This window comes from Nymphaea colorata, chromosome 10 (genome assembly GCF_008831285.2).
Source record: "Nymphaea colorata isolate Beijing-Zhang1983 chromosome 10, ASM883128v2, whole genome shotgun sequence".
NCBI classification, from domain to species: Eukaryota; Viridiplantae; Streptophyta; class Magnoliopsida; order Nymphaeales; family Nymphaeaceae; genus Nymphaea; species Nymphaea colorata.
In genome coordinates, this window is record NC_045147.1 from 6,060,851 (window position 1) to 6,086,532 (window position 25,682).

General features: G+C 42.4%; 1 protein-coding gene across 4 annotated transcripts in view; it reads right to left on the bottom strand.

Annotated features, from left to right (window-relative positions):
- Positions 1–4,555: 4,555 nt before the first annotated feature.
- LOC116262241 (uncharacterized) overlaps positions 4,556–25,682 on the bottom strand; it is a 94,285-nt gene continuing 73,158 nt past the window's right edge. For all 4 annotated transcript variants that reach the window (XM_050079883.1, XM_050079880.1, XM_050079881.1 and 1 more), the window contains 2 exons: positions 4,884–4,988; positions 4,556–4,815 (listed from right to left, as the gene is read on the bottom strand). In XM_050079883.1, the coding sequence (XP_049935840.1) occupies positions 4,702–4,815; positions 4,884–4,988 (219 nt within the window). In that variant the 3' untranslated portion in view covers positions 4,556–4,701. The remainder of the gene's footprint in view (positions 4,816–4,883; positions 4,989–25,682) is intronic.

Genomic DNA, 25,682 nt, shown 5'->3' on the forward strand with positions numbered 1-25,682 from the left:
CATTATAGGTCATCATAGGTTTTCTATATTAGGTCATGTAGTCTTTATATTAGCTTCTGGATTAGTGGTATAATAGTGTCATATGTCAAAATTACATTTTCATTATTCATGCATTGGGATAAATGAGTCTTCATTAAGCATTTCAATTAGTGTAGGAGTGTAGCATACTTAATATAGACTTGCTTTTTCTTTTAATTAGGAGTTTAACTTGAGTTGTTTTATGTTTTTTCATGTATTTAACTATGTCCTAAGAGTGTGTATGTGTTAGAATTATGCTAGATATGATGTCCATAGTGTATTAATTGACGTTTTCTTAAGCTTGCCTATGATTGTTACATTGTAAATTTTCAGTCAACTTGCCTTCATTTTTTAATGTGGATTTCTATTCATTTTCTACTACAAATTTTTGCACCTGTAGTTAGGTCCATATATCTTTTAAATACAGACCAAATGATGTCATCTCCACTAGTGCTTGGCCAACATCTGCGAAACTTGGATAAGAGCTGGATAAGGACAGCAGCTTCTTCGCCAATGTCAAAATTTAGATGATTCACTTGGCAAGAACTCACTCTTATGAGTAATTAGACAACTACTATATTGGAGGCTGCTGGCACACCCATGCAGCAATAATGAAAACTTTCAGGATAGAAGAGCGAGTGCTGGAAATGGTTGCACAGGCTGCCAGCTTCCAATCAGACTTTTCCTTGGGAAGTGTCAAACTAAAGACCTTTACTGGCAGATTTAGGCATCGATATAGTTGGACCTTGTCTGATTTACTTCAAAGTAGATGGTCAAGGGAATGAGAGATAGACAACTTCCATGCAGAACTTGGAGGAATGCTTCTCCTTCAAGGAAGGAAAGGTGCCTTGGTTCAAGGCAGAGCCCATATTTGGTAAAGTGTGCGTCTCCCTGTTGAGTTAAAATATTAGGGCCAAATGGGTTATTATAAAATTGAATTATGATTTGGCTCAAGCAAAACATGACCTGCAATTGCAATTTTTTGTGCTTGGAGAACTTAAAAATGACGCACATGAGCACAACATACAGTACATGACTCAACCAAAGGCAGTCCATGATAAATATGATCTTATGGAGACAATCAACCCAGGGCAGAATGTAAGGCGACAACCTTATATTAGCCCCAAATGGTGCCCTTTTGACTTCCTCCTTTAGGGGAGGGTCTTCTTACCTTGGTAAGAGGGTCATCTCTCTTAGGGACCACACATGAGAGAGAATCTCATCGCCCTTTGTCTATATATACCCCTTTCCCAAAACCTCTCTTAAAATCAAGAGTTGACTAAGTAAGAACAAGCAATTGAGAGCTCATTAATCCCTATCCTTTTCTTGACTGTTCTCTCATTCATTTCTTCCCCCCCCCCCCTTTCTTATTCTCCCTTTTTTTCTTTCTTGGAGGAGCCATCCTGGGAGGTTGATAACCTTGGAGAAGATCATGTTGGCGGGTCATGCGCCTTGAAGGAGCCACCACAGGAGCTTACCTAGGAAGAGCGACTCAAAGAGGTGAAGGAGCCAACCATCTTGGAGACGTTTATGGAGGCCATCTAGTAAGCTCTCCCTTAGCTATCTTTTCTTCTCCTCTGGTGTGAACACTCGTGGTACAAGGTGCGTATTTTCTAAAACTCTTTTTCTCTCAGTTTAAAAATGATTGTCCTCTACGTCTCCTCCATTCTCTTCTTCATCTGCTTCCTCTTTTGACTTTTCCTTCTCTTCTAAGATCCAACCCCCTTACTCTTTATTCATTATGATTTAGATGATTGCTTGTACTAGTGGTTTTGATGGATGAATAACAGAAAGAATGCCCTTCACAAATGAATGAATGGTCTGGGTCTCGTTCTTGTGAGAATGTAAATTCATAACACGGAAGGGTTTTTCTTTTGTTTATTTAAAGAGATTGGGACTTGCCCAACCTAGGAGACTCTCATGATGGTTTGCACATATTAGCATGCATTCTTGCATATCATATTACGATTTGGGAAGTTAAGACTCCGCCAAAAACCCATTGAAATCTTGCTTCCTTTGATTAATTCTACCCCAAAAATACCTACAACCCATGGAATGCAACCCGGATTAAAAGTGCCACTTTTGCTTGATAAAAAACAATGGTTGGACATCACCAACTAATGGACGAGCTCCTATCTTCAACTTGTGAGATTTATGGTGTCGCCCCTTTGTTTTAGGCCCTTCATCCCAACAATGGAAGAAATCCATCATTAAGCAACCAAGATAAAGTTAAGTAAAATGGCATTTTTTAGGGCTGTTAACGGGCCGACTTTGAGCAAGCTCAGCCGACAAGACCTCCGCTCAAGTGGCATAAGCAACAACTTGAGCTTGGCTTGAGCTCAAGTTGATCTCGAATTGGCTAACTCAAGCTCGGTTAGGCTCAAGCTTAGAGTGCTTAAACTTGGCTCAACTAAGCTAAGCCAATGTTCAATTGGAGCGCAGCCGGACCATGTAGAAATTATACTTTACCATAAAGTGAAACATTCAAGTTTGAACCCTGAATATGTGGGTTGCAAACCTCAAAAAGGTCATTAGGATAACTTTTCACTTATGATGAAAAATGAAGAATTTTTTTACACACCTTTTATCCATGAGGCTAATCGAGTTTAACCAAGTCAAGCCTAAATAGCACAAGCTGACTCATTAAATTAAACAAGTTCATTTTTTTACTCGAACTCAACTCTTTGAACAGCCTTAGCATTTTCAACTTAGAAAAAGTTAGTGAACAATGACTCTGTTTCTCCAAAGTCACCCAACTATCTAACCAAGGTCGTCCAACTAAAGCAGATGGATGGTTGAAAAAAAAAAAAGAAAAATGTATAAACTAATATTAAATGACAAAAATGTCCATCATCTTTTTTCCTTATTTTTCTCTTAAAGGTCTATCACATTGGATTGAACGTTAAAGATTATATGACTGGATGACTGAAAAATTCTAGAGTCACCATTCAATTTTTCACTATATATATATATATATTACATGCTTGCCAAATATCAAATTTTAATCCTCTTTAACTTTGGCTTTCAAGCCAGAAAACTTTGGCCTAAATTTTCAAAACTCGCTCCAAGACCAGAAGTCAAGGATATACACTCTTGGTTTCTATCAAAAAAGTCTTAGGTGGTTCACTAGCCCACATTTCTCAATTTTTTTTTGTTTTTTCCTTCTTTCCATATTGATTAATATGAAATAAATCATGAATAATGTGGTAGGAATGTCCCTTTTTTTCCCCACACGCATTTCATGTAGATGGTAATGACCATGCCTAGCACGCACACCCACAATGTGAAAAAGAATGGACCGTCAAACACTTTCTCAAATGAAATTGAGGCTAGATTATAAGTCCCAACTACAGTTGCGGCTTAGTGAAAATGTAACCCCCTTTTAATTTCTGAAACGCACAGCCCATCCGAGTCAAAGAAATTAGGATTTAAAACATTAGCCAAAGACTGTCAAACATGTGAGTTTCAAAACCAACCAGATTTATGTTTTTGAAATTCAAGTACAAAAATTTTTACGGCCATCCCATCACCTACATTATTAAGACACCCTTATCTTCATGCGTGGAACTTGAGACCAACAAAAATGCTGTTTTCACTGAACCAAGATCACAAACAGGTCTTTCTTAACGTATTATTTATTATTTTATACTATCGTCTGCATAAAGATTAAAAATATAGAAACTGCTGTGTGCATGCATACCAAGGACTTTGCATTTCGGAAGAAGAGCAGAGACCTTGAGAAACTAGCTCAGTGGAAGACCACATCATCTCCACCGTAATGGCATGAATCGCTAGGACGCCGCTCGACCATCCCACTTTCCACATATTTAGGCATAAAGAAATTGTATAGTCTCTACCGACTACCGTGCATGTAACCCTATTTAATGGTTATGATAACACCATCAACTGCCTCCCTCAGCAATAAGGCTCACATAATTAAATTAGCTTCGGCCTGGATTTACATCACTGCTACTAGTCTAGCAGTACTCAAAGTTGGAGTGTAGTCATTAAGTTTATGCAGAAGTGCAAACTGAATCTGACTCAGGTCCAAAGGTTAGCCATCTCTAGTGCAGGCCAAACGTCCACCTTGGGATTTGGCCCCTCATCTGGGCTGTTGGACAACGGACTGGCCGTCAACCACAAATCAGATGGAAGGGTAGCAGATTATACAAGAAAGTATGTCATGCGTGCGACATTAGTCTCAGCAAATCAGACCAATTAAGATCAGGCTACTTTCATTTTGTGTTTCCTCCTGCAAGAAAACATAGAATAATCTGTGTCAAATTGGTAATAAAAGAAACAACTTCATCCAATGTTAAACAGACATGAAGACATCAAAAGATCTTCCAAGTTGTGTCTGTGCACCTTCCAGAGATATCATCAGGCATCAGCCATGTCTCATCCTTTTTTTTTTTTCTGAAGCAGAAATTCGAAGGAAAATCACCATCAAAACATAATATGTAGCATGGACGAACTTAGCGACCTTGTAAATAAAGTCAAGAAGCTAAACGAGAGAAATGATACAAGAAGACATAACCAGCTAGAAATACAAGTTGGCATCTATAGGAGCATTGCAGCAGTTTGACCAAGTTGACTTCCAGTGAGACATTCACATATCCTCCACCAAACAGGGGAAATTATGATAATAGCTGCCTCTCTTGAGATTTCACCCGTTTGAGTGGTCTAATCAAAGTTGTCTATGTGGATTGGCGAAATCTCGTCTACCACTTGCATATTACCAAGCACACGAGCAAAGAATACCATTTGTTGCTCGAGGGTGAACCTGATGTTCTCCGCCTGCAAATGACAAAAAATATATCAGCTCAGTGGGGCAAACCAAGAGAACTAACCAATAACAATGATACCTTGCGAAATCCATGTTGTTCATCTTCATATTCAACTAAAGCAACAGGTAGGCCCCTCATCTTCAGAGCCTTGTAGATCGCACGAGCTTGACTTGGTGGTACAACCTAGACATGTCAAAATTGTTTCAGTTACAAATGGAAATGCTTGAATAATCATCTCCGGAGGGACTAGGACAAGCTCAATGAATTGTATTAGACATTCACTTAGACAAGCTATGCATTACTTGGGAAGTTTGTCGGAGTAATCAAAGGTGTTAAAGTATACTGGTCCTTTAGTCTTTTATGTTGGCCAAAGGTCATATTTTTCAGCTTTGTATGATCTGTCTTAAGGTTCCTATTGTTGTAACGTTTATTAGTGTGTGGCAGATTAGTCTTTTACTATAACAAGTGTGTCTTAAACTAGAGATACATCCTTTTTTTGTGTTATTCTGCTTGTTCTTGCCTTGTAACTATTGCTTGCCGCTGGTACTACACTCGCAACTAAGGGATATTGAAGTTCAGCATCCATCGCTGTTGTTCCAGCTGATTTTATCAGAGCCTGAGTGTATGGTCTGGCTTAGATGGACTAATTGCTGCAGGTTTCTTGAAGTGACTTTTCGTATTCCACGGTGAAAAGTGCCCTATTTGTGGCTGGAATGAATCTGGAAGCTGCAGATATGTTTTGGGAAAATTTCAGGTGAAATATTCTGTCATTACTTTGCTCGTTGATTGATATTTACTATGTGGTTCCTGGTGGCGTGGGTTTCAACTTTCAAGCCACTTTCGTTGCCGACAGCAGTTGTTTTTCAACTGGCTGTTTTGGTGAAGTTTGGGGTAATCTCAGATAAAGTATTCTGCCGACAGTTCAAAACCTCAGTTTGCAAATTCCAAAGTTCAAAGAGCTCAAATGGTTGGAAAGTTCCAAAGTTATAAAGTTCAGAGCTGAAAAGTTCAACAGCTTGAAAATTCAATATGCCTAAAGTTCAAAAGCTTCAAAATTTAGGAGTTCTAGAATTTGAGATTTTAGAGTCCAAGAGTTTTATAGCACCAAAAACTTTTGTAAACCTGAGAGGTAAAAAATCTTGCTTTGCTTCAAAAACTTTGTGGAAAAAAAAGTAACCTAACCAGAACCTTATTTGTGGATAAAGAAAGTACTTACCTTTGAAAATTTTGATAGCGATGCAACGTGTTTGAAAATCTTTTTAAAATTTTCTGTAAAATTTCATGGTCTTTCTTCCGAGACCTTGGTATTCTGGCTCCACCATTTAGAAATGTCTCAGCTCAGGGCATTGAGAGTAAATGCTCGTTCATGCAATGAGATGGTCTGGTCACCATAGCGATATTATGCTTGCTGATCGGTGTTTGCTGGTTCATGGTGACTTGGGCTTGAGGCCATTTGATGTCATCAGCAACCATTCTACAGCATGTAGTTTTGGCTGAAGTGGCCAGTTTTGATTTATCATGGTCATTCAACAGTTCTCACTGTTGTGGCTGTTTGTTTGGTTGCTGAAATTTTCAAGTATGAATAAAAAGGAGCTTATGCAAGTGATTGCAGTAAAGTTTGATGGATCAAACTATACATATTGGGAAGACTACATGAAGGCAGTCTTGAAAAGACTTGGTTATTGGGAGTATATTGACAGGACCAGGAGAGAACTTGAAGAAGTGACAAAAATTTTATGATTACCTTTGAAGATTTGGATAAAAGCAACTGAAAAGTGAAGTCTTGGTTGCTTTGAGCCATGAAATCAAACATAGCTCTAAGTATTGTTAAGTTTGAAACTGCAAGAGTTTGAGAATATCTTAGATTGATATATGTTCAGTCAATTTAGGCAAGATACCAATTAGCTCAAGGTTTGATAAGTCTAAGTCAAGGAGATGAATCTGTCCAAGACACCTTCATAAAGTTTGGAAAAATATCCAATGACCTTGGTATGATGCTTGCCAATAAGAGAAGTGCAAAGTGTAAGGAGTGATTGAAGTGTAGGAAGATGGAAATGGATGCAAGAGGCCAGCAAAAAGTCAGATTTTTAGATGGCCTCAAGGACTGGGTTTGGATGTATAAGGAATGGAATTCTTCATTGACAAAGTATGCCCTCTTTAGTTCAAACCATTTCATAATTTATGGCAGATGAGACTAAGAATAAGTCTCTAGGAGGAAAAGGTGTAGAAGATTCAGTCCTAGCAGTGACTAAGTTGTTTAGTGGGAAAGGAGGTCGTGGAAAATCATTTGAAAAGAAGAAAGATATGAATAATATTCAATGCAATTATTGCAAGGAATTGAGTCATACCATCATATGAAATTTAAATGCATTTAGGGTTCACTAGGTACCACACGACCAGGCAGATTTGAATGTCCTAGCCAATCTGTTGGTCTGACCTTCTTCCACGGCAGCAAATGAGTCAGATCTGATACATTCTGATCTGATCCACCATTCAGCGACGTCATCTGGCTGAAATTCTTCATCGTTCAGATCTGGACAACGATATCAGATCTGTTTTTTTTTATGCAGCAATTCAATGACTCCAACAGCAACACAAGGGTGTTAATCACGTTTCATGTTAAACGTGATTAGCCTCTTTCCACCAACTAGTTTACTTGCTTCTCTTGTAATAGCAGAGATTGTTGATGTGAACCCTAACTTGGGGAAGAGGTGAGAGGTAAGGGAAGGAACGTGAAACCCTAGATAGCACAGTCCTAGATTTAGGGCTCTGATGCCATGTTGTAGATTGAAGGAAGGAGGAGGCGAGAGAAAGAGAGAGAGAGAGAGAGAGAGAGAAAGAGAGAGAGAAACTTTTTTTCTATTCATCATGTAACCCTAATCTCTTCTTCAAAGAGAGTAGGGTATCGATAATATGTATTTACAATTAAAAGTAAGAAAATAATAAGTAGACACACTTCTACTTTCTAATATTTCAAAAAGACTCTAGAAAACTTTAACAATATGCAGATAAATTTTATACATTGATCTATGAAAACCCTTTTGATAAAGTGACAGACCCCAAACATCTGAGTGAACTAGATCACATGACTTTTCCAACTCAATCTCTATGACAAAAAGGTAAAGCATGAATCTTTGCCAGCCCACAACTTTGACAATTCTTTATATCATTAGATTTCACAATTATAGATCAGTCAACATGTGCTTCAAGATGTCAATAGTCACAAAAAACACGTTTTTTTTCGAAAAAAACTCGATAAATTAAATGGTCGTTTAAAACTTTTAGAAATGCATTTTTTTGAAAAAAAAACGTTAAAAACAAAAAAAAAAACGCGTTTTAACGTGTTTTTTTCACTTTCATTTTTTTTAATGCCAAACTGTTTTTTTTTCATTTTTCATTTTTTATTTGTTGCAAATCTACTTACCTTTTGATGTTTGTGTTATTAGTTTTCTCAGTTATTTTATTTTTCCTCCATTTTTAAAACTTGTTAACGTTATTTGTGACTATGGTAGAAACATGTCACAATCTTTGGTGCTACAACATTGATTCACCCTTTAGTGATACATATGCTCTACACTTCTCTCATCTTAAGAAATTTGGGTCCTACCAATCAAGAAAAAATAAATCCCCTTTCCTATGGCCAATTCCAATCTTCCTCCCTGACTACCGATCCTACACTACACATCCATAGGAGAGAAGATAACAATACAATTTTGTTTTGTAATTTGACTAAAAAAAAATATATTTATAGCAAGAGAAGGAACATGACAAACATTATCAATATATATTTAACGTTTTAAGTCTCGGCGGGTTTGGGGGAGCAGGTCCAGACCCAGACCCGAGCTCCACGCGTGAATAGGGTACCGACTCGCCCTCTTCTCCCTCGACTTTCCCTCTTCTCCCTCGCCTTCCGTAGAACCTCCCTCTTCTTCGTTCTCTCATCTCTTGCCGATTCTTGAGACAGAGAAGCAGGCAACGGAAGAAGGGCAGCGGCGACAGAGGTGAAGGGTGGCGGCAACGAAGGTGAGCCTCCCGACCTCCCTCTACCTTTTCCCTCCTCCTTCTTCCTTCTTCCTTCTTCCTTCTTCTTTCTTCTCCTTCTCCCTCCTTCGTAGCACTCTCACCCCTCTGCCCACGCCCTTTCCCTCTCGCACAGCCTCCCTCCTGCGCAACCCTCTCCCCTCTCCGTCAGTGCCCTCCTTCTGCCCGCTCGCTCTCTCTCTCTCTCTGCTCGAGCTCTCACTCCCTCACTAATGCTCTCTCTCTGCCCGCACTCTCCCTCTCTGCACATCCTCTTTCTCTCGCACCTGGCCCCTTTCCCTCGCCACTTTTTGTCCGTCTCAACACTCGGTCTGCACTCCCTCTGTAACACTTGTTTTGTAGGTGGGCCGGATCGGGTCCAAACCCGGACCTGAATCCAGCATAGTGGGAGCCCGACGTCACCCTCCTCTCCCTCGTCTCCCTCGTTTCCCCTCTTCGTCTCTCCCTTTGCTACGACCACAACATAGAGAAGAGGAAGACAGAGGTCGGTGCAGCGGCAATGGAAGTGGACGGCGGCGGCGGTGGCGCTCAGGTGAGCCATCGGTCTCTCTCTCTGTCTCTTCCTCTCCCTCCCGTGTTGTTCCCCTTTTCTGGCAGCTCTCTCTCCCGCACTCTCTCTCTGTCCATGCTCTCTGCTCGAGCCCTCTCCCTTCTGTCCGAACCCTCTTTGCTCGCCCTCTCACTATGCATGCCCTCTTCCTCCCACGCATCCTTGCACGCTCTCTCTCTGCCTGCACTATCCCCTCTCCGTCAGCACCCTCTGCCCACGCCCTTTCCCTCTCCCATAGCCCCTTTTAAAACTACCGTGGGCCTCTTCTAATGACAAACCCCTATCTTACACCTCCTTTTCGTCGATTTTGATTCCCTTATCGCTGTTTGATCGGATTTCAGCTTGGGGACGTGTTCTCCCCCTCATAACAGTGGCTAGAATGCGTTGGTGGTGGCGACATTGAGGGATTTTAGCCGTTTGAGGACCTCTCGAACTCTTGAGGTGGCTGCCGGGAGGATTGCAGCAGTTCAGACTCTTTAATTGGGGTGAGCAAGGCCTAATCGAGCCTATATTGTTGTATATTTTCTGTTGGAGCACGTATAAATATTGTTTGAGCATGGTAGAATTAAGTATTGGTGATTTTAGGATGCATGTTAGCCACTTTGCTTTTGGGGAAAGTTTAGATTATGTTGGAGAAGCGATGATTCATGTCTATAATGATCTTTTAAGCTTGAGGTGTTGAGTTTCAAAGCAATAGGGAAGCATGGTAGAGATTGTGATGTTGTGGAGAAGATTTAGAACCGTTTAGTGAGCACGTGGCGCATGCTTTTGTGAACGGGTGTATCTTGGCGTTATTTGGAAAAAGAATACGTAAGTTGGATGTAACTATTGGGTTGACGCCTCGACTAAAGAAAGCAAATGAGAAATGTGTTAGTGGTGGATTGACCGAAGCATTGATTTTTGACGTTTGGTGGCAACGTCAAGAAGTTGGGAAGTGGCCTGTTGGACGGCTTTGTGGGTCAACACTACCCATTGACACCCCCCTTGAGGCGATGACATGCCTCACTGGTTATATTTTCTACTTGTATACATTGTAAAGCGAAACGAGTAGAGAACTTACCATTTGATTATGTTTGCAGGTACACCGGGCACGTCAAAAAGGCCTTGAGCAATGTAGGTTGTAGTTCGAAGTGTTTAGTGGACGCGCGATAGGTATGACGGCATTCCAGGCAAACCTCTGCCTGGGGCCAACGTGTGAATGTGTGTTCCTAGGATCATGGGATCCTAGGATTGTGATGTGATTGAATGATTGTTTTGTGAGTGAATGTATGTATGCATGCAAATGATTTGATTCATGATAAGATTTGTTTTGAAAAGCTATTAGAAGCTTGTTTTGAAAATGTTACGGATTGCATGTGCATGCTAAAATTGATAACTGCTTAGGATAGATGAGGTGGGGTATCGAGTCGAGTGTCTCCTCGACCCCAATCGTGCATTAGAAAACATCATAGAATGATAATTGCCTAGGATAGCTATGAGCCAATCACGAATCGAGACTACTCTTCGTGGTTCAGCTAAGTTTTGAAAGATGTGACTGATGTATGTGATTGTGAATGTTGTGATTTGTTGCATATGCATTGCCATAGGCAATGATGCAATTGAATGAATTGAAGTGTAGTTGTACCCGTATTGTTATGATGGCTAGCAAAGACTATTAATGTTATGTGTAGACCTCATGTAGAGGCAATTGGAGGTGTGGGTGCACTTGTGAAGTGAACCAACCTCATGAGCTAGCCAGTCATTTTGTGAATGATTTGTCATGTGACAAGTTTTGTTTTGGAAAGCTATTAGAAGCTCGTTTTGAAAATTGTTACGCATTTGCATGTGCATGCTAGAATTGATAGTTGTTTAGGATAGAAGAGGTGGGGTATCGAGTCGAGTGTCTCCTCGACTTTGATTGTTCATTAGAGAGCATCATAGAATGATAATTGCATACGACAGCTACGAGTCATCACAGATCGAGACTACACTCCGGGATTTGACTAAGTTTTGAAAGCTGTGAATGATGTGTTTGATATGATGTGAGTGCTTATGAATGTGAATGTTGTGATTTGTTGCATATGCATTGCCATGGGCAATGATGCAAATGAATGAATTGGAGGGTAGTTGTACCCGTACAGTATGATGGCTAGCTAAGAATGTAATGATATGTATGGCCCTCGTGTGGAGGCAATTGGAGGTGTGGGTGCACTCGTGAAGTGTACCAATCTCATGAGCTAGTCAGTCATTTTGTGAATGTGCTATTGTAATGATAATAATGAAAGAATAAGAGATGAGAGACCAGTGGGATGTGGCTATGTGTTTGGGAGTTGTCCCGCCTATTGTTGTTTATTTCACCACCCTCGACTATAAATTTGGTGCTTTCGATTTACTTAATTTGACAAGTAAGGTCCCGCCTTTGCCACTGGTCTCGCCTGTTCGGAGCGCAGGCGATGCAAGGCCCCAGGGTACTGTTGTGTGATGTGCTTGGAGCGTTGGGCTCCCGCCTTCCCAACTTGGGTGTCCTAGGGAAGGCTGAGTATCTCTCCTTGGAATTCACACACCCATGGATGAGTATGTTAGCGTATGGGGATCGGGTCTGTTCAGACCCGATCCATTCTCCTTATATCCACACGCCTAAAGTTACTGGCCGGTGGCTCTCTTGTAATATTTTATAATTTTATGTACAAATCTGTTGTAACCTATTAGGGTTATTCTCTTTAATTAAAAGATTAAGGAACGCAGGGCTGTGTTAAGCCGGCTGCTCCCTTTCCTCCATCGTCTTCTTTCATCCTCTCCTCTCAATATATTTGTTTTGCATACGAAGAGACGAGTACTTTGTGAAGATTCTTACATGGTATCAGAGCGAGGTTGCATCGTCCTCCGGCAAGTGATTTCAGTTTGATGTGATTAGCCCTAATCTGCCCTAAATTCTTTCTTTTCTGGCGTGGTCATCCCTCTTCTCAGTTTCTGCCCTAAATCTTGCGTGATTTGCCCTAATCGTTGTGCCCTAATTTTCTCATCGTTTTGCCCTAATTTCTGTCGTTGCCCTAAATCAATTATGGATCAGCCGACTCCCTCTCTTCTATCTTCTAGCTTTCTCTCCCAACTTATTTCTCAAAAGCTGAATCATAGTAACTATTTGACTTGGAAACGTCAAATAGTCCCTTTTATTAAAAGTCATAGACTCTACGGGCATATCGATGGGACTACTCCAGCACCTCCTATGTATATTGACCGTGAAGTGAAGAAGACCGTAGCGGGAGATCAAGCTGCTGGGGCTGCGGCTATGAGTGAAATCAGATTTGAATATGAAACCATTACTGAAAATAATCTTGAGTATGAAGTTTGGCTGGCTCACGACCAGTCCCTTGTTGCCTATATTACTTCTACTTTGTCAGAGGAAGTATTAGGAGGTATTGATGATGATTTAACAGCCCTAGAGTTGTGGTCTACCCTTGCCACCACGTATTCTCAAGTATCCGAAGCATGTTTTCTGCAGTTAAGAAGGCAATTTCAGGACATCAAGCGTGGGACGCGTACTGTTTTGGAATATTTGAATGAAATTAAAAGTGTAAGTGATCAACTTGCTGCCATTGGACATTCCGTCAGCGACAAGGACAAAGTGCAACAAGCCTTGAGTGGACTGGGAACAAATTTTGATATTTTTTGCACAGCCTTGGAAGTCCTACCTGTTCTTCCATCTTTCGAAGATCTCAAGGCTAAGTTATTCCAACACGAAGCTAGTCGTGTTCAACGACAGAATTTGATTCCTTCCAACAGTCACAATGTACTGATCACAGGAACACATGCATTGCAAGGGAATTGCACTCGTACTTGGATTCCTCAGGCAGGAATGGGAAGAGGGTTTCTCCCAACACCACAGGGCATATGAACAATACTTCTGCCACATCTAGAAGGGTTCTAACTTGTTTCTATTGCAACAAGAGGGGGCATGTAAAGTCAGAATGTTGGCACAACCCGCAGAACAAAAATAATCAGATTAGACGTGAGAACAAAGCAGCAGTAGGGTCAGCTTCATCATCATCTAGATCTAATGTTTTAGCAGACGTACAGCAACTCCTCATGACAGCCCTGTCTAGGCTTCATTTGAAACAAACCAAGCAAGGAGAATGGTATGTGGACTCTGGAGCAGCAGCTCATGTTACTGGTGATGCAGGTAATCTCTCTAATGCTCTCCCTTATTTAGATAAAGGCTCAGTTGTCACGGGAGATGGTTCCCATCACACAATATCACACATTGGAAATGTACAAATTTCTATGGGCTCTTCTTCGATTCCATTAAAGAATGTTCTTGTTGTTCCAAGTGTCAAGAAAAATATTATTTCAGTGTCCAAGTTTATTGATGATACTCAATCCTCTGTTGAATTCACACCCTCTTCTGTTTATGTCAAGGATGCTCGAACCAAGAAGACATTCGCTGAGGGCACTCGCAAAGGAGATATGTAAGTCCTTGAAGGAGCTCCACAGATGTCAAAACCTCACCTTTCCGATTCATGTTTTCCAAGTCATAGTGAAGTCAATGTCACATAGTATAATAAGCCATCCATTTGGCATGGTCGGTTAGCTCATTGTAGTCAATCTTTTGTTCGAAATCTTGTTGCAGACGGGCTCTTAGATAAGTCCAGTCTGAGTTCTGTCAGTGAGTCCAGCATGTGCTCGAGTTGTCATATCTGTAAGAGCCATGCCCTTCCTTTTCAATTAATAAATAAAAGAGCTTCAAAGGTTTTTGACACCATATATTCTGATGTTTGGGGGCCTGCTCCAGTTCCTTCTTCTTCTGGGAGTAGATACTATGTCATTTTTGTTGATTCATATTCCCGATATACTTGGATCCATTTCATGAAACACAAATCAGAAGTTTTTCGCTTATTCACTCAATTTCATGCCTTGGTTCAAAATAAATACTCCAGTAATATTGTGCATTTGCAATGTGATGGTGGTGGAGAATTTATTTCTAATTAATTTACTGAGTACTTACTAGATAATGGGATCACTAGACAAATTTCATGTCCGCATACACCTCAGCAAAACGGAATTGGTGAAAGGAAACATAGGCATATTGTTGAAAGTGCACTCCGCATGATGCATGAAACAGACTTACCTATGACATAGTGGACCGAGGCTTTCCATACGGCTGTACATGTTATAAATCGATTGCCATTGGCTTTGCTTGATGCAAAATCACCATTTTTTCTTTTACAGCAAGAACAGCCACGTTATGAGGAGTTGCGTGTTTTTGGATGTGTGTGCTATGTGCATGTTGATGTTTCCTTGCGAAACAAATTTCAAGATCGTGCTGTTTTATGTAGATTTATAGGGTATGCAGAAAATTACAAGGGTTATAGGTGTTACAACCCTAAAACTGGGTGTGTACATATTTCACGGCATGTTGTCTTTGATGAGAACAGGTTACAGGATCCCAAGGCTACTTCTGTGACACTCAAGGACAAAAATGAAGTTTATGATACTTGGCTTCATGCTGAAATCTTAAGACAAGGGGCAGCAATGTTGACTGAGCACAATGAGCAAGTTGTTAATGAGCCCGAGACATCTGTAAGTAGTTCCTTGAGCAGCACTACTTCCTTGGACAGCATGCCTTCATCTTCTCAGCCCAGTGAGCCACCTATACATAATCGATTCTCAGGCCTGGTGTATTCTAGGCGATCAGTTCCTACTGCAGTTCCACGCCAATCACAACGCGTGTGCGACATCCTATTGATAGATGGGTGAGCTATAACAATTTTTCTTTGGATTTTCAGCTGTTTATGACAGAAGTCAGCAAAAAGGTGGAACCAACATCTTATCACAATGCGAGTAAAGAAAAATGTTGGGTTGAAGCTATGAATGAGGAAATGGCAGCCTTGCATGAATGTCAGACTTGGCAGATTGTCCCTCGTCCAGCTGATAAGAATGTTGTGGGATCCAAATGGGTTTATAAACTGAAATATAAACCAGATGGTAGCATTGATCGGTATAAAGCACGACTTGTGGCGCGCGGTTTCACTCAGCAATATGGGGAAGATTATGATGAAACATTTAGTCCAGTCATCAAGATGGGAACAATCCGTGTGATTATTTCTCTTGCAGTCTCGTATGGACGGCCTCTCTTTCAGTTAGATGACAAAAATGCTTTTCTTCATGGAATTCTTAAGGAAGAGGTATACCTCCCGGCTACACTACTCATGATTCTCAAAAAATGGGTTTGCAAATTACACAAGTCTCTATATGGGTTGAAGCAAGCTTCTCGGTCATGGTTTGATCGTTTTTCTCATCACATACAACAAGTTGGTTTTCTCCGAAGCTCTCTCGATCACTCTTTGTTTATCTATCGCACTGGAGAAGCTACCACCTGGTTACTTATCTATGTTGATGATATTGTTATAACTGGGAATTCTTCTTCACATATATCTTATGTTAAAGGTATGTTGAAGCAAGAATTCAAGATGAAGGATCTGAGAGAATTACGATATTTTTTGGGTGTTGAACTTGACAGGACAAATGATAGTTTGACTCTTACACAGCACAAGTATACCCTTGATATTTTGGACAGGGCAGGTATGACTAATTGCAAACCCATCACTACCCCTAGTGTTCTGAATACTAAATTGACTGCATCTGATGGAACTGCTGCATATTCCAATCCCACATTCTATCGCAGCATTGTTGGTATGTTACAATACCTTACCTTTACTCGCCCAGACATAGTATATGCTGTAAATCAGATTTCTCAGTTCATGCATGCACCCACTGAAGGACATATGGATGCCGCTAAGCGGATCCTATGGTATCTCAAAGCTACTCTTGGAGATGGACTAGTCTACACAAAATGTTCCAATGTTTCTCTTGGACATAGCATATATACATATACTGATGCCGACTGGGCAGGCGATTCCGATGACCGACGATCAGTTTCAGGTTTCTGTCTCTTTCTTGATTCTAAATTAAATTTGTTGGAGCAGTAAAAAGCAGCGTGCTGTTGCACGTTCTAGCACTGAGGCAGAGTATAGAGCAATGGCTGCAGGGACGGCTGAAGCGTCATGGTTACGTCATTTACTTGGGGAGCTCAATCTTCCTATTGTTCGGTCATCATTACTATGTGACAATCAAAGTGCGATAAAAATTGCTTTCAATCTCATTTTGCATAATCGCACCAAACATATAGAGATTGATCAACATTTCATTCGTCAGAAGGTTGAAGAAGCCGAGATCTTGCCTACTTATATATCCACCAATGAACAGATAGCTGATCTTTTTACCAAAGGTCTCACTGGGCAGCATTTTTGGGATTTGAAGAACAAGTTGTGCATGATCAAATCTCATGCACAACTTGAGGGGAGCTGTTAGCGTATGGGGATCGGGTCTGTTCAAACCCGATCCATTCTCCTTATATCCACACGCCTAAAGTTACTGGGCGGTGGCTCTCTTGTAATATTTTATAATTTTATGTACAAATCTATTGTAACCTATTAGGGTTATTCTCTTTAATTAAAAGATTAAGGAACGCAGGGCTGTGTTAAGCCGGCTGCTCCCTTTCCTCCATCGTCTTATTTCATCCTCTCCTCTCAATATATCTGTTTTGCATACGGAGAGATGAGTACTTTGTGAAGATTCTTATAGAGTACGCTACCGCTGCAGCGGGAATGGATCCATACTGTTCTAGGCCAGCACGGGGGTTGTTTCTCGGCTGTAGGCCCCCCGTGGTGTGCACGTGCCTATGTTTGCACTCACAGGAATTGTCAATTCACTGAAGTTAATGAAAATGAAAAGTATGTGAATGAAATGTACATGAATGAAGTGCATGTGAATTGAAATTGTGTTATTGTGGCCATTGAGTGGCCTTTACATGTCGTGGTCTATGTGAGGGGCCTTCTTGGCAAATGATGTGACTATGCCTTGTCACGACATGATGATGATTGGTTGTTATAACTGTGATTATCTCATATTTGAACCCTACCTAAGAGGGTTTGGAATTTTCCTGGCTTGTTGCCATTCTGCGAAGGTTAAGCCTTCAGTTGTTTCTTTTTTTCAGGTTTTGGCGGACCCAGGGCAGCAGGTTGATCAGATAGCTTTACTCACATCCTACTGGGGAGGTTTTGGGTCTTTGGTAGTGCCCGCGCGTCATGGTTTGGTCTTTTTGATGCCTTATTTTTGTTAGGCATCAAAGTTGTGGTTTGGGGCATTTTTGTCATACACATAGATGTGATTTTATATGAATTGAAATTGTTATATAAATGAAAGTTTGCCCATTGTTTCTGTAGAAACACGAACCACAAAGAGAGAGAGTGGAGAACGAACACACAATCTACGTGGAAAACCTCAGAAAGAGGTGAAAAACCACGGGGAGGCTCTGACCTAGGGGCACACCGCAACCCTAGGAGAGAGAAAATTATATTTCACTTAATTCAACACTAAACACAAGTGACAATATAAAGAGGGAAAGAGGAGAAGCCGCCTAGGGTACCGAGCCCGCCTCGGTACCCGCGCCCCATAGAACCGGGTCCAGGAATGGATCCGGTTCCCACAGCAACATATTCTAACACTCCCCCTCAAGCTTGGCATACATGTCAAACATGCCAAGCTTGCTAACATTCTTTTCGAATGAAGAAGTACAAAGCCCTTTAGTTAGGACGTCTGCAACTTGATCTTCAGACTTCATATATGGCAGAATCAGCTCCTTTGAGTCAATGCGTTCCCGGATAAAATGACGGTCAATCTCCACATGTTTGGTCCTGTCATGTAGAACTGCATTATTGGCAAGATTAATCGCAGACTTGTTGTCACAGTACATCTTCATTTTATCTCCCAGTTCCACACCAATATCAGTCAAAAGAATCTTCAGCCACAGCATCTCTGTAACCCCCATTGCAACAGCCCTGTACTCAGCCTCAGCACTAGACCTCGAACATACTTCTTGCCTCTTACTTCTCCAAACAACTAGGTTACCTCCAAGAAAGATACAATACCCTGTAGTAGACCTCCTTGTGTCAGTGCAACCTGCCCAATCTGCATCTGAGTAGCCCTCAATAGTAAGTTTGTCTTGTCGAGCATACAGCAGTCCTTTTCCTGGGTCATTCTTTAGATATCCCAACACTCTTTCTGCACTCTTCCAATGACAATCCGTGGGAGCATGCATAAATTGACTTAGCACATTTACCGCATACGTGATATCAGGGCGAGTTAGAGTAAGATAGATAAGCTTACCTACTAGCCTCTGATATCGCCCTTTTCCTTCCTCATCCAGAATAGTGCCCGTCTTGATACTTATCTTAGTTCCCGACTCTATAGGAGTAAGATAGGGCCTACAACCAAGTTTGCCTGTCTCCTTTAGTAAGTCAAGAGTGTACTTCCTTTGATTCATAACCAGCCCTGTCTCTGATCGAGCAATCTCTATCCCCAGAAAGTATCTCAGCTTACCCAGATCCTTGAGGTCGAATTCTTTAGCTAATCTCTCCTTCATCTTTCTGTTTTCTTCTTCGTCACTGCCAGTGACAATCATATCATCAACGTAGACAAGGAGAAGACTCACCAGACCACCTCTCTGCTTTATGAATAGGGTATGATCTCCATTTCCTTGCTTGTACCCAGTAGACTTCATAACGATCCTTAGTCTCTCAAACCAAGCTCTAGGCGACTGCTTCAAGCCATACAAAGCTTTCTTGAGGTGACAACATTTTCCCTCTTGAACATACCCGGGAGGCATGCTCATATAGACTTCTTCCTCCAGATGGCCGTTCAAGAACGCATTTTTAACATCAAGCTGGTCCATGCGCCACTTCCTGTGCACAGCAAGAGCAAGAATAACCCTCACGGTCTTCAACTTTGCAACAGGGGCAAAGGTCTCAAGATAGTCGATCCCATACTTTTGGCTGAACCCCTTTGCAACCAAACGAGCTTTATATCGATCTACAGTGCCATCAGGTTTGTACTTCACGTTGTAAACCCACTTAGAGCCAACTAAGTGTGTCCCTTTAGGGATATCAACAACTTCCCATGTTTTGTTCTTAGCTAACGCACCCATCTCCTCTGTCATAGCATGTAACCACTTGGGATCATCCTTAGCATCATCCACCGACCTGGGAATAACAACTTTGGATAAGGTTGTGATAAAACATTTGTAATTTGTACTGAGCTTAGCATAAGAAACAAATCTCTGAATAGGGTGAGAAGTACATGACCTGGTGCCTTTGCGCACAGCAATGGGGAGCTCTTCATTCGATGGACTTGGGTCATCCGGGGAGATCACAGCATTGGGATTGGTTCTATCCTCATCACCAACATCTTCCACTGTAGCTTTCTCCTTTCTGACATAAACCTGGCCAAACAAGTGATCCCGGGCAACAATGGGCTGAGCATCCACCGTGACCCCTTCCATATGGCTGCCCTTCTCATTACTGACCGTGACCGTGTCAATCACACTGGGACTAACCTTGTAATCCAAAAACTCCATAAACTGAATTAGCTGATTAGAGGAATACTCTTCCCCTTTGTTCCCAAGACACTCCCCCTGAAGAGGATTCACCGAAAAATACGACTCATGTTCATGAAATGTGACATCCCTCGAAACATACACTTTGGAAGTAGTGGGATCCACACATTTATACCCCTTCTGAGTGGAAGAGTACCCCAAGAAAACTCCTTTAATAGACCGGGGATCAAGTTTTTTGAGAGTAGGACTATGATTATGCACAAAACAACTGCACCCAAAGACACGAGGAGTAAGAGGCCACGGATTCTGAGTGGGCCACAGGGTAGAATAAGGAGACTGACCATCCAATACCCTAGTAGGCATACGGTTAATGAGATGTGCACTAGTGAGAAGTGCATCACCCCAATACCGCTTCGGGACATGACGTTGGAACATAATGGCCCGGGTAACATTCAATAGATGACGATTTTTACGTTCAGCTATACCATTTTGAGGAGGGGTATAACTACAAGAGGTTTCATGAACAATACCCTTGCCTTTCAAGAATTCATCAAGGGATTGGGAGACATATTCCCTTGCATTATCCGTACGGAAAGCTTGAACAGTAGTATGGAATTGAGTCTCAACAAAGGCAACAAAGTTTTTCACAACTGCTGGAACCTCACTACGGTCTCGCAACAAGTACACGAACGTACATCTAGAGTAATCATCAATAAGCGTCAAAAAATAGTGACAACCACCACACGTGGGTACTCCAGAAGGACCCCAAACATCGGAATGAACTAAGGCAAACGGATGAGTGGTTTTATTCAAAGAAATAGGGTACGAAGCCCTGACATGTTTAGCCAATTGACACACTTCACAAGCGAAGGAGTCAATTGAGACAGAAGCAAACAAATGAGGAAACAACTTCTTTATTAACTGGAAGGGTAGATGTCCAAGACGCTCGTGCCATCGCAGAACAGTAGATCTATCGTTCACACCAGACAAGTGACCACTCGTGGCAGAAATCAATGCTGAAGCAACTTGTACCGGCAGCCTGTAGAGCCCATCAGTAACCGAACCAATCCCAATCTTCTTCCCCGTCACCAAGTCCTGCAGGGAACAATGATCAGCAGAGAAAATCAGATTACAGTTTAATTCTTTAGTAATACTGCTGACAGAGAGTAAGTTCACAGGAATATTTGGAACATGCAGGGCATTGTGGAGACGGTATTTGTTCAACAGGGACAAGCTCCCTTTCCCAGCCACAGAGATAGAAGACCCATCTGCCATAGACACGCGTTGCTTGCCAGAGGAAAGTTGATATTCTTGAAAGAGTTTAGAGTCCCCTGTCATGTGGTGAGTGGCTCCACTATCAACAATCCAATCACCAAGAGAAGGGTTACCTTGATCAGTCGAGGCAACGAGAGCTTGGGCTAGCTGAGCCCCTTCAGACGTGGAGGACTCCTCAGGGGTAGTAGATAGACGGCTGATGTATGCCTGTAGCTCCTTGAGTTGAGCAGGGGACAACTTGGACTTTGCACCACTAGAAGAATTGCTCTGACTGGAATCAGACACAGAAGGGCTGCGCTTGCCAGAGGGAGGACGACCTCTGACCAGTCTCTTCTCGGGATGAAGATCCCAACAGAAATCCACCGAATGCCCCAACTTGTGGCAATGAGTGCAATGTCGGGCAGGACGCTGCCCAGTCCCTGAGGCACGGCTGACAAAGGCAGAAGGGCCATGACCGGTGTCAAGATGCATCACCTGGCGACGTTGTTCTTCAGACTCAACACGAGCATATACTTCCTCTATCCCCGGAATCTCATCACCATTAAGAATCTGGCTACGAATAGACTCAAATTCATCCCGCAGGCCTCCCAGAAACAGAAACGTACGGTCCATCCATTCCTTTTCCCAGTAGAGGGAATGATCTGAACCGCATGTCCACTCATCAGTCACATGATAATCTAGCTCCTCCCATTTGGTCTTCAGGGCAGCATAGAAGGCAGCAACAGACAAATCACCCTGTGTCAGAGAGTAAATACTGCGTTTAACCTGATAGGTGCGCAAATGTCTCTTCTTGCGACCATACATCTTTGCAAGCACAGTCCACATATCAAAAGAGGTCGGCTTCCGCAGAATGAGGGGCTGGATATCGGATGACACGGAGCTGATAATCCACACCTTCACTTGGCTGTCCTCCAACGCCCACGTCGCCCATTGAGGATCAGATTTGATGGGCGCAGGTTTGTCGCCAGTGATGTAAGAGAGACGCCCACGGCTAGTAATCCCAATCTCGAGAGCGGCAGACCAAGATAGGTAATTGTCCTTGGTCAGACGGATGGAGGTGACCTGGATCGGCACGTTCTCAATCTTGGAGGCGCTGCCCGTGTCAAGAACGGCATCTTTTTGAGTCCCCATCGCTTCTGCCATCACAAACAAGCACACAGCAACAAGAGGCACAGCAGCGGGAATGAGGCAACGGCGACGGGAAGGAGGCAGCGGCGACGGCGGCAGCGATGTGCTTCTTGTTTCTACCCACGGTGGCAGAAACAAAGAACGGGGCGAACGGAGGACCGCAGAGGCGTAACAGAGGACGGCGGCGGCAGAGCAGGGCGACGTCACAAGGGCAGCAGCGACGCCGGAACAGAGGACGGCGGCGGCGGAACAAAGGACAGCGGCGGCAGAGCAGGGCGACGTCACACGGGCAGCAGCGGCGCCGGAACTTCAACGGCGTCGGGCGACGAAAAAACTTGACGATCCTCGGAAAAAACGCTTCTCCAACTCCGCTGGCTCTGATACCATGTAGAAACACGAACCACAAAGAGAGAGAGTGGAGAACGAACACACAATCTACGTGGAAAACCTCACAAAGAGGTGAAAAACCACGGGGAGGCTCTGACCTAGGGGCACACCGCAACCCTAGGAGAGAGAAAATTATATTTCACTTAATTCAACACTAAACACAAGTGACAATATAAAGAGGGAGAGAGGAGAAGCCGCCTAGGGTACCGAGCCCGCCTCGGTACCCGCGCCCCATAGAACCGGGTCCAGGAATGGATCCGGTTCCCACAGCAACATATTCTAACAGTTTCGAATGACATGGCTCCCTCCTTTTTGAATTGTTGTGTAGTCGCACCTCAATGCTTTATGTTTAGGAAAAAAAAAATTTCTTTGAGGGTCAAAAGGTTAGGGTGTGACACCCTCTCCTCACCGCCAGCCTCCTCCCACTCACATCTCTCGTGCTCTCTCTCGTTTTCAACTTCCCTCTCCCTCGTTGATCCCTGCCTCCCTCAACGGAACCAATCCCTCGCAGACGACTGCCTCCTTCTAATGATAGATAGACCCTTCTCTTGAACTCCCTTTTCGTCAATTTTGACTCTTTTGTGGCTGTTGGATTGGATTGCAACTTGGGGACGCATCATTCCCCTCATACCAGCGAGTTGAAGGCTTGAGTGGTGACGGCAACAGTTAATTTTAGCCGTTTGGGAATCAATTGAACATTTGAGGTGGCTCCCGGGAACATTGTAGCAGACTGGACACTAAGATTGGGGTGAGCAAGGCCTAATCGAGCTTAAATTATATAAAATTTACTGTTAGTGCATGTATAATTATTATTTGAGCATGCTAGACTCATGATTCAATGATTTGGAATGCATATTAGCGATGAGTGCGATGTGAGTGAATGATTGTGATGTGATTGAATAATGTATGCACGAAAATTGAATGCTTATGTGATAAGTTTTGTTTTAAAAATCATTACGCAATTGCATTTGCATGCTAGAAATGACAACTGCTTAGCACAGATGAGGTGGGGTATCGAGTCGAGTAACTCCTCGACCCCGCTTGTGCATTAGAAAGTATCCTAGAATGTAACTGCATAGAACAGCTACAAGCCAATCGCGGATCGAGACTACTTTCAATGGTTTGACTAAGTTTTGAAAAATGTGATTGATATATTTGATTAATGTGAATGTTGTGGTATGTCGTATATGCATTGCCATGGGCAATAATGCCATTGAATGAAATTGAAGGGTAGATATACCCGTATTGTTATGATGACTAGTTAAGAATGTTAACTATGTGTGTAGCCCTCGTGTGGAGGCAATTGGAGGTATGAGTGCACTCGTGAGGTGAACCAACCTCATGAGCTAGCTAGTCATTTTGTGAATGTGCTTTCATAATGATAAGTAAGAAATAATAAGAGATGAGAGGCTAGTGGGTTGTGGCAATGTGTTTGGGAGTTGTCCCACCTTCGCCACTGGTCTCGCCTGTTCGGAGCGCAGGCGGTGCAAGGTCCCAGGGTATTGTTGAGTGATGTGCTTGGAGCGTTGGGCTCCCGCCTTCCCAAATTGGATGTCCTAGGGAAGGCTGAGTATCTCTCCTTGGAATTCACACATCCATGGATGAGTGCTCTACCGCTGCAGTGTGAATGGATCCATATTGTTTTGGGCCACAACGGGGGTTGTCTCCCGGCTGTAGGCCACCAGCGGTGTGCGGTGTGCACGTGCCTGTGTTTGCACCCACAAGAACTATCAATTCACTAAAGTTAATGTAAATGAAAAAAATGTGAATGAAGTGAATGAGAATGATATGTTTATGCATCAGTTACATGTGATTTGTGAATGTGCTATCGTGGCCATTAAGTGGTCTTTACATGTTGTGGTAAATGTGAGGGGCCTTCTTGTCAAGTCATATGACTATGTCCTATCACGACATGATGGTGATTTGTTTTTATAATTGTGATTATCTCATATTTGAGCCCTTACCTTAGAGGGTTAAGGATTTATCTGGCTTGTTGCCATACTATGAAAGCTAAGCTTTCTGTTGTTTTTATTTTTTAGGTTTTGGCGGACCCGGGGTAGCAGGTTGATCAAATGGTTGAACTCACATCCTACTGGGGAGGTTTTGGGTCAATTATAGCGCCGGCGCATCTTTTTTTGGTCTTATTGATGTCTTGTCTTTGTTGGCATCAATGTCATGGTTTTGGGGCATTTTTGTCATATGCGTTATTGAGAAATGTGGCGTAATTTTGTAAGAACGAAATTGATTATATAATGGAAAGTTTGCTCCATTGTTTTGAATTACATGGCTCATTTTCTTTTGAATTGTTGTGTCGTCGCACCTCAATGTTTTGATAAAAAAAAAAAGGTTATTTGAGGGTCAAAATGGTTGGGGTGTGACAATATAATTTACCCACATGACAAGAATTGAGAGTAATTGAACCAGATTTAGTTATGGACATGGAAGAACCATTTGTGATTTTAAAGAACCTAAAATAAGAATGACAATTAGTTAAGAATATACATACAAAAAGGAAGGGATAGGGAGAAGAAAAAAAAAGGACTGGAAAATATTTTGAACTTGCATAAGAAAGGACGCTGTTGGGGTATGTGTCAGAGCTGCACCAGCACCAGCACCAGCACCAACATCGTGTCGACACGGGTGTGGCCCCTTCTTTGAAGAGTCTGTGTGGCATAGCCATCAACGGACTCACAGAGGAGTTGACTATGACTGCAACCACCTTCGATGCTTACACCTTGAGGACTGTTGAAGGTTTTCTGTATTCGGGTTTGGGTCTGGTCCCGATCCAGTGAGCTCTGGTTTGGGGACTACTTATATCATTGTAAACCCTAACCTTGAGTGTTAATGAAGTTTTATGAGAGAGCGTCTGGCGGCTAGTGGGCACCGGACCTCCTCACCCGTGGTTTTTCTCCCTCTCGTTGAGGGTTTTCCATGTTACATCTGTGTTTGATCTTTATTTCTCGTGTTTCTACTGTTTCAACAAGGATAATTTTCTAAACTTTCCAGGCTCACACTTTGAGGACAAGGTGTTTTCTTGAAGGGGGAGAGTATTGTTAGATACCGAATA